The 9,395-nt window shown below is 45.9% G+C and overlaps 1 protein-coding gene across 3 annotated transcripts in view; it reads left to right on the top strand.

Annotated features, from left to right (window-relative positions):
* Positions 1 to 5,671, top strand: part of GPN1 (GPN-loop GTPase 1) — a 9,395-nt gene extending 3,724 nt beyond the window's left edge. The window contains exons 3-8 of one of the 3 annotated variants that reach the window (XR_004842836.1): positions 1,079 to 1,118; positions 1,840 to 1,930; positions 2,410 to 2,517; positions 3,133 to 3,590; positions 3,768 to 4,404; positions 4,745 to 5,671. Coding sequence is in view for 2 of the 3 variants with exons in the window: in XM_035900945.1 (XP_035756838.1) it covers positions 1,079 to 1,118; positions 1,840 to 1,930; positions 2,410 to 2,517; positions 3,133 to 3,224 (331 nt within the window). In the remaining variant the exon portion in view is untranslated. Of the gene's footprint in view, positions 1 to 1,078; positions 1,119 to 1,839; positions 1,931 to 2,409; positions 2,518 to 3,132; positions 3,745 to 3,767; positions 4,405 to 4,744 lie in introns of those variants that run through there. The other 2 variants (XM_035900945.1, XM_035900946.1) reach the window with 2 other exon arrangements.
* Positions 5,672 to 9,395: the final 3,724 nt, after the last annotated feature.

The raw sequence follows: 9,395 nt of genomic DNA, 5'->3' as shown, positions 1-9,395 counted from the left end.
AGCGCCCCGCTGGCCACGCTTCGCCTGATGCAGCCCAGGGTACGGTTGGCCTTCTGGGCTGCCAGCGCACATTGCCGGCTCATGGCCAGCTTTTCATCCACCAGCACCCCCAAGTCCCTCTTGGCAGGGCTGCTCTCCATCCTTTCTTCCCCCAGCCTGTACTGATACTGGGGGTATCCCTTCCTCCGAGTCCTTAATTTGGATGCCCTGCCTGGCAGCATGCCCCTGTGTTCTTCTGGGCTTGTTGAGATGGGTCTTCAATGCTTTGATGACTCTCCTATGATGGGCCTGGGAATAACTGGGCAGGGTATTATCTGTGCTTCCCCTTCCCCCCCAAATGTCTCTCTCTCTTTGGAGGTGCTGAGTTTTACCACATAACCTAATGATTATTCTGGGATACACTGCCTACATAATGAAACCCTAGTTAAGGGTTTCATATAAGACGCCAGCGTGCACTTGCAGCCCAGAAAGCCAACCGGTTAGGTTGGGACAGGGCTTTGAGCCACCTGATCTAGTGAAAGATGTCCCTGCCCATGCGGAGGAGTTTAGATCAGATGATCTTTAAAGGTCCCTTCCAACCCAAACCATTCCATGACTCTAAGAATTATAGAAGAGGATATCCACATCCACTTTATCCTTACCTTGTTAGAGAAATATTTCAAAGGTCACATAGTGGTATAACAGTTTGGAAGTCTGTGAACAGACAGATCCCATTGAACTGTCTTACAAGGCACGAGTACTAACAGAGAAAGTCATGTCTGTGATGAGAGGACAGTGATAAATCTGCTGATTAGGTATAGCAGTGAAACAACTGCCTCAGCCAAGCTGGTTTAATTTCTTATCCAACAAGATGATGTGAGAAAGGTTTGCTATTTTAATGAAGTATGTTCACTTATTTTGCATCCATTGGTTTCAGAATCCAAATCTGGGTAAAAAGTAGTTAGCCTTTCTGAAATGTCTCTCAAACATGAAAGCCTAGAGACATCTTTTCTGGGGTAGAAGCAAGCCTCCAAGATGATCCTTACTTAGTATAAATCATATATTAGTTCAGACTGAATGCACTCTTTTATCTTCTCAGAGAATATCGTCCAGAATATGAGCGCCTGAGAAAAACACTGGTGAGTATTTTTAACTATTGTATACCTGGGCAGTGTGTCTTGGGGTCGCTTTTTTGCACACAATTGTCTGTATGTTGGAAGGGTCTAACATTTCATTTACTGATCGTACTCACTGTGGAACACCTCCTTTCCTGAAGCTCACCATCTGTCTTTTTTGCCTAGATTTGGTGGAACATATCTCCACAAAAATAAAGAAGTTTTGTAAAACAGATGTTGTTTGGTGTTTTAGTGCTAATAATTTATTTGGGCAAATTGTGAGAAGATGATCGGGAAAGATTTTTATATCTTCCATTCAGAAGGATAGAGACTTTTGTAAAAATAACTTTCCAAAGTGATTTGTTGAGAATATCACTGTATCTTTCCACACCAGTGAAGTGTACTGTTTTGACTTAGACAATTAATACCGAAGACTGAATTGCAGTACCAAAATCAGCAGCTCTGCTCACCTTGAGTTCTGGCTGTCCAAAAGACAGTTCTCTGCAGGCACAACTTCACTGAGTTTGGCTTCCTGATGCTGCTGAAAATGTTCTTGGAGTCCATCATGCTGGAGGTTGCTTTCCGTGTTCATTCAGAAGTTCTGTGTAACCTTAGTTGTAATGTAGGACCTGCTTATTGACTTCTGCTTTCTGGCTGGGGGTCAGACTGCTAGTATTGGGTGAGATTACTTTTCTACAGATGTTTTAAATGTACTCAGAATCCACATGTAACTTTGTACCTGCAGGAGAAAGCCCAAAATAAACAAAAGAGAGAGCAGCTGGAACACTTGTGGAAGGACATGGGCAGCGTCTGTGTGCAGAGCAACACACTTGCAGGTACCTTACTAAGAAGATTAAGTTCACTGCAGAAGTTGTCTGAAGAGTCTGCCTGCAGATGTCATATAGTGCTTTTCTGTCTGCACAGCAAAAGCGTGAAAGCAGCTTCATGTTAGTAAAGAGAAGTGGGGCTTTAGTTCCTGTGGGATGGGTCAGACTTAGTTCTTCTATGTGCCAGTCACAGACATGAGAAGAAGAAACCCTCCTGTGTGGTTAAAGCAGTGGACGTACTGTAAGTAATGAAATACTTTAGAAAAGGTGAAACAGTCAAATTGGAATATGAGAAAGCTCTGCTGTTGGTTGAACTGTTGCCTTATATGAGGTTGAGTGTGGTGCTGATACAGTCTGTCTTTGGAATCCAGAAGCAGCTTTCTGTCCCTTTAGAGTAGGTATTAATTGCTGTGTTGATGTGCAAATAGAAATTGTCAGGGCACAAACTAAGTTAATTGTTGTGTATAGCCATTTCTGTTCTCTTCGAGGGTCTGATGATGCTTCTGCAATGGGTCCCTCTGAGCTGATCCTAACACGAGGAACTCTTGATGAAGAAGAAGAGAGGGAGAGTGATACTGATGACATTGACCATGAAGGTGAGGAAATGAGGGATCTCATCTAGTCAGGAAATACTCTCTGTATTTCATTAACTGGATTGACTGCAATGAGAGCCTAGAAAACAAGAAAACAGTCACCTAAATATAGGTGTCTGAATCTGCAGCAGAAGCCCAGGTGCAATGCTTCGTCTAGTGATACCACTCTCTAACCTTTGTGAAAGTTCAACTGTAAATTTTCTATTCAAGTAATTATTTTTAATAGGTGTATAAAATGTATAAACCAGACACCTTGTTATGCCTGGAGCACACAGTGACCTCTGAACCTGATTAACACACAGTATGTTTCATTGTCTTTTTGGCTTTACAAGTTTCTGCCCCTGGCTCTCTTCCCTTTTCCTGTGACTCCTGCTCTCGGAGCAATCTTCTAAGTTCTTAAAGTGTGTGATTTTTCTCTTGTATAGTTTGCAGAGTTAATCTTCATTCTTTCCCTGTTCCATTGATTTTTAGGATTACTTATTTCTTTCATCTTGTAATGAAGTTGAAGATCGAATAGACTTTACGTGTTGCTCTGACTAGCCTGACTGTAGCTTTCATCAGTAACACAAGTAGAACAAGTGCTGAAATAGTGCTGAACTGTGGATTTTTTCCCCCCAGTTACTGAGGAGAGTCATGAAGAACCAGCCTTCAGAAACTTCATGCAAGAGACACGGATGAAATACCAGAGAAGAAGCAACCCGAATGAATGAGACCTTCAGAAACAGAGGGTTTGGAATCCCTTGTAATGGAGTTAAAAGTAAAGCAACAGCATAAAGAAACTTGCATGGGACAATGCATGAAGTCTTCTATCTGCGAACAGCTTCCTCTGATATATTTATCTCTTTCTTCCTGCAGTAACTTTGGTCGTATGAGTTGAAGGTCTCGTATCCAACTGACTGCACATTTGGCCATCTGCCATGGTGACTTCCTGAAGCTGAAGAAACCAGACAGCACTTTTGTTTGCTCCAAATTCTTTAGATGTGCCTGTTGAGAACTTAGATTTTGAGCTGTCAGAATTATCATCTAGAATACTTACTGGTCTCCAAAACAGTGTTCTGTTCACCTTGTGCAGACAGGTATCTGCTGCAGCCAGGACGCAACTGAAATCTCTGCTGTGTGAAACTTCATCAATCTAGTGTTTGATATTTTGGTTTTAATTAAATATATTTTATGTACTAACAAAGGTGTGATGGTTAATAGCAGGAGATTTCATTTCACTGTTCTAATGTGAGACTTTTTTTCTGTGCTTACAGCCCACCCATATGGATGCACAGGAAATGCATCTTAATTACATTACACAGACACAGTACAGATGCTTCCAAGGAAAGTCCTGAGTAAAGAAAGCTCCCAGGAGGGAAAGTAATAAAAAGAATCTGGCTTGGTTCAGCTGAGAACCGAAGTGTGCATGGCTGTGTACTGGCTGCATGTATCTGTAGGTAACATAAAAGAAAGGCATTTCTACAGGTGAGTGCTTACGGGGAATGTAGACAAGGACTTGGAGATTGGCTAATACTTATTTTCCTGGTAGGCACCATGAGCACAGATGTTCACTTGCTGTCACCATTCTGAACTCTGGAATCTTTGTTTTCCTTCCCTCCATACAATGCCTCACTAGAGAGATTTCTCATTGGGAATCTGGCAGCAGGGTCTGCTAGCATGAGTTCTGTAGGTTTATGGAAAAACAGTTTCTGTGAAATTTAAAAGTAGAGCTGGCAGGGAAGGGAAATAACAACCAGCTGTTAACAGCCAACTCTGATATGCGTACTGCTTTATTAATGTAGAGCTTCCCAAGAGTATGAAGATTTCAAATTTAGATAAGCTAGACTAATCCTAGTAAGAAGTATTATCAGAAGCAAAGCTGAAACAAAGATTTCATAGCATACTGGTAAGGTTAAAATAGTACATTTGTTCTTAATCATAGAATAGTTTGGCTTGGAAGCACAATGCCTCACTAGAGAGATTTCTCATTGGGAATCTGGCAGCAGGGTCTGCTAGCATGAGTTCTGTAGGTTTATGGAAAAACAGTTTCTGTGAAATTTAAAAGTAGAGCTGGCAGGGAAGGGAAATAACAACCAGCTGTTAACAGCCAACTCTGATATGCGTACTGCTTTATTAATGTAGAGCTTCCCAAGAGTATGAAGATTTCAAATTTAGATAAGCTAGACTAATCCTAGTAAGAAGTATTATCAGAAGCAAAGCTGAAACAAAGATTTCATAGCATACTGGTAAGGTTAAAATAGTACATTTGTTCTTAATCATAGAATAGTTTGGCTTGGAAGGGACCTTTAAAGATCATCTAGTCCACACCCCCCTCCCCCACAATAAGCAGGGACGTCTTCAACGAGATCAGGTTGCTTGGAGCCCCGTCCAACTTGACCTTGAATGTTTTCAGGGATGGGATATCTACCACCTCACTGAGAAACCTGTTCCAGTGTTTCGCCACTGTCCCGATCCAATGCCGGAGAGGTTTCGATACAATCCCAAAGACGAGATTAAGACACCAAATCCGGTCAAATGTTGTACAACCTTTCAACTTTATTTTCGACGCGGAGGGAGGAGGGAACCACGTGAGGAGGTAACAGAGGAGTCAGCTTCTTCCAGGAGGGTGTATGTGTACTTGGGTCAGTCGCTCCGCCCTGGAAGAAGGAAGAACAGAAACAAACCCGCTCCTTGAGTCAGAAGGAAGGAATAATCCACTTAGTGTGCATTTTATGGACCTTCCCACTAGCATCTTTTGCTTTCCAGGTGTATTTGCTTGTCGGGACATCTAATGCCAATGGTACAGCTCCCACGGTAGGGAGGTAACTAGAACAGGTTGTCCAGGGAAGTGGGATGGTTTGTCAGGGTAATCAGGGTTCTGTGAGGTAGGCACAATTGTCGGGGCTTGGGGGCAAAACACCATTTGTTCCCCTGCGACTATTGACGCTGGTTCCTGCGTCTCCCACCCGCTCAGCCCATCCAGGTTTGTGTGGTTGCAGGAAGCGTTTGAGTAACCCCTTTGTTCTTTCCATGATCCCATTTGCTTGTGGGTAGTATGGGGTGTGGAACACCCATGTAATCCCCTCCCGGACTGCCCATTCCTGAACAATCTTGGCTGTGAAGTGCGACCCATTATGGATTGAATTGCCTGTGGTTTGGGGAAGGTCCCAAACCATTCCTTTAGGGCCTTCACAGTGTTCTCCCCGGTCACCTTAGCCCGGGTACTATTTCAACACCTACTAGTATATAACATTTCCCTTCTGATTTCTTCTATCTGATCCCCCCCTCACAAGCACATCATCTATGTATTGATAAATTTCTACCCCTGCTGTATAGGGATTGTTTCCAGCTCCTGTGCTAGAGCATGATGAGCTAATGTGGTCCCCGGGAGTGTTTGTACCCTTGGGGTAGTCGAGTAAAGGTGTACTGCTGCCCCTCCCAGGTGAAGGCAAAATGTTCCAGTCCTCAGGTTGCAAAGCGACCATAAAGAACATATCTTTAACATCAATCGTTGCCATGATGGAGTGGGATTGTTCCTGAATGGTCGCAATTAACTCGGCAATGTTTGGTACAGCAGCTGTCAACGGGCATGTGTTGCTATTAACCCTCCGATAATCTACCGTCAGTCTCCACCCCCCACCCCTGTTCGGCTTTCAGACTGGCCATACTGGGGAATTAAAGGGGGACTGTGCCACAATGTCACTGGAGTCATAGGTACTGTTTGGGTTTTACCCAGGGCATTTAAAACTATGAGGCTTTTGGATGGGATGGAGATACTGCATTATTCTGCCTCAGTTCATCTTAGCGCAGTGATTTGGGCTCCAGTATCTATTAAAAAGGTCATGGGTTTTCTCTTTGGCGCCACCGCCACAGTAATCAGTAAGTCCCCTTTGTCGTTGCAGGTGAGTTGTCTTACAAACATCCACATTCTACCTCCGCCCTCACCCTGGGGGGACAGAAGAGTTAGTTTCCTGATGCCATCTCATCCGTTTTTTTTTTTCTTCCTCCCCTATGCCTGCCATTAACGAGGTATTAACGCTCCGCTTAAGAGCAGTTCCCTGCCCGGACCACCTCTGCACAACCAATTCTAACTACTTTGTCTGGAGTCTATTCACCAACTCCCAAGGAACGCCCTTCTGCAGCCCCAACTGCCACAGTCCCTGCCGGGTCAGGGGCTTTTCCTTTCCCCTTAAACCTGGGCTCCTCTCAGGGAGTAGCGGTCTCCCGCTTCCTGAGTCTGCCGTCGGCCCGGCTCTGGCTTCAGCTTTCTGGTATGACTGACTACATTCAGTAAGAGAGACAGAGACAAACTACATTCAGTAATGGCTCTCTACAGCCACCCTCATGGTAAAAAAAAATTCTTCCTTCTATCTAGTCTGAATCTACCCTCTTTTAGTTTGAAACAATGGCCCCTTGCCCTATTGTATCAGGCCCTACTAAAAACTCTGTCCCCATCTTTCTTATAAGCCTGCTTTATACACTGAAAGGCCAGTCAGGTCTCCCTGGAGCCTTCCCTTCTCCAGGCTGCGCAACCCCAACTCTCTCAGCCTTTCTTCGTAGGAGAGGCATTCCAGTCCTCTGACTGGTTTTGTGTCCTCCTCTGGACCCGCTCCAACAGGTCCATGTCTATCTTGTACTGTGAGCCCCAGAGCTGGACGCAGGGCTCCAGGCGGGGTCTCACGAGAGTGAAGTCAAAGGGGAGAATCCCCTCCCTCGCCCCACTGGCCACGCTGCGGGGGATGCAGCCCAGGGTACGGCTTTCTGGGCTGCCAGCACATGTTGCCGGCTCATGTCCAGCTTTTCATACACCCATACCCCCAAGTCCCTTCTCCACAGGGCTGCTCTCAGTCCCTTCATCCCCAGCCTGTACCGATACCCAGGGTTGCCCTGACCCATGAGCAGGACATTGCGCTTGGCCTTGTTGAACCTCACGAGGTTCACAGAGCCCAGTTCTCAGGCTTGTCTAAGTCCCTCTACTCTGTCAGTTTGTCCCCATGCACAACGTGCATCCCTCCAGGAGCTGGGCTTAGACACTCTGTCCACCTAATAGCTGGCCCCTGTCTCAGTTACTAGCACGTGGACACGAGCCCCCGAGGCCTGCAGCCCCACTCCACTCCACTCGCTGGTGCAGACCTTACTTGCATGCATCCATGCGCTTGCTTGCATGTGTGCACACAAAACTTTTGGCCCAGACTCCCCAGTTCCTCTGCTAATCAACTCCCCCTGTCGCCTTGCTCTTAGAGACACACAGACACACATGCACCCACCCATTCCCCCTTTTCTAATTGTCCCTTGATCCCCTGATCACCAGACATCCCTCTGATCAGCAACCTGTCTACATGTGAATGGAGCTCTTTATCCCCTCATTCTTCTGTTTCCCAAGGCTTGTTCCTGCCCAAGCCACTCCTACGCCGTGCTTTCCACATCTTTAGTTCATCCAGTAAATATACCATAATAAGTTCTTTGCAATCCCTAAATGCACTTCCCCTGCATCCCATATTGGGTCTCGTAGCCCTTCAGGAGTAACCCCCCTGCAGTCTGTAAGGTGATCTGGAGAACCTTTCCTGCTGCTTTATTGTGATGGGTGTCACCCTCGACTTCGGGGCTGATGGTTCTCCTGGGACAGCCCTGGAAGGAGCCGATGCAGGGACTCCATTCACGTGTGTTCCCTGCCCTGCTAGTGCCTCTGCTGGAGTTCATAGGAGTGAGCTTTTTAATCACATAACCCACCAGGGAACCACAGTTATTAAAAGTTTTGGAAAAAGGCTCTAAAGCTAGAATAATCCAAAGAGATTTTGGTAGTTTGGTTCATTTGCAGGATGATCTTTTGAGGGCCAGCAACTTGAAGAGAAGTCACTCTGCCCATTTTGTTGATTTTAGTTATAAGTTCTATTTTGCTCTACGCAATGTGGGAAGAGGGTCAGGCCACTTGGGAGGTATACAGGAACACTGCCAGAGCATGCAGGGAAGCAACGAGACAGGCCAAGGTCCACCTGGAATTAAATCTGGCAAGGGGTGTCAAGGACAACAAGAAGGGCTTCTTCAAGTACATCAGCAGCAAACAGAATACTAGGGGAAATGGGGCACCACTGCTGAATGAAGTGGGTGCCCTGGTGACGGAGGATACAGAGAAGGCAGAGTTACTGAATCCCTTCTTTGCTTCAGTCTTCACTGCCAAGGCTGGCCCTCAGGCTTCCCAGTCCTTGGAGGTAAGCGAGCAAGCCTGGAGAAAGGAAGATCTTCCCTTGGTTGAGGTGGATCAGGTTAAGGATTATTTAAGCCAGCTGGACACCCACAAATCCATGAGCCCCGATGGAATGCACCCACGAGTGCTGAGGGATCTGGCAGACATCAGTGCTGAGCCACTCTCCATTATTTGTGAAAGGTCCTGGAGAACAGGAGAGGTGCCTGAGTGTCACCGAAATTGGGAAGAATGAACCTTGTAACACCAATGCAGTGTTAGAAGGCAGGCATTCTTTATTCACGATGCACGGGGGATCGCCTCACCTAATGTGCATACCATCAAGCGGCAACTTGCCCGTTTATATGTAGCAAAGTGTTACATATGCATGAAGTTTTCTGATATGCCTATACATATGCATAACCTGTCTCCGCTTTGTATTAAAATTAGCTTCAGGAGGTCATTTCCATAAGTCCCTCCCCACTGCGCCTGCTCAGTGCCTCCTGGTGGTGCTCATTGGGGGTTGTGGGGATGAAGGCTGATGGCTCCTCTTCGTCACCGCTAGTAACCCCTTGTTCTCGCGCAAACTCAGTTGCTCCTTGGCTCTTGCTCAAACCACAGGGTTGGTGTAGACCAGCTCTTGAGGTAAACACCTGGTTCTTATCAAAAACTGTCCTTCGTAAGGAGCCACAAATCTTCCTGCATCAATTAGTTCTCATTC

Source organism: Egretta garzetta, unplaced genomic scaffold (genome assembly GCF_000687185.1).
Source record: "Egretta garzetta isolate BGI_Z169 unplaced genomic scaffold, ASM68718v1 scaffold898, whole genome shotgun sequence".
Taxonomy (NCBI): Eukaryota; Metazoa; Chordata; class Aves; order Pelecaniformes; family Ardeidae; genus Egretta; species Egretta garzetta.
Note: the sequence above shows the minus strand (reverse complement) of the source record. Positions and strands in the feature narration are given on the sequence as shown.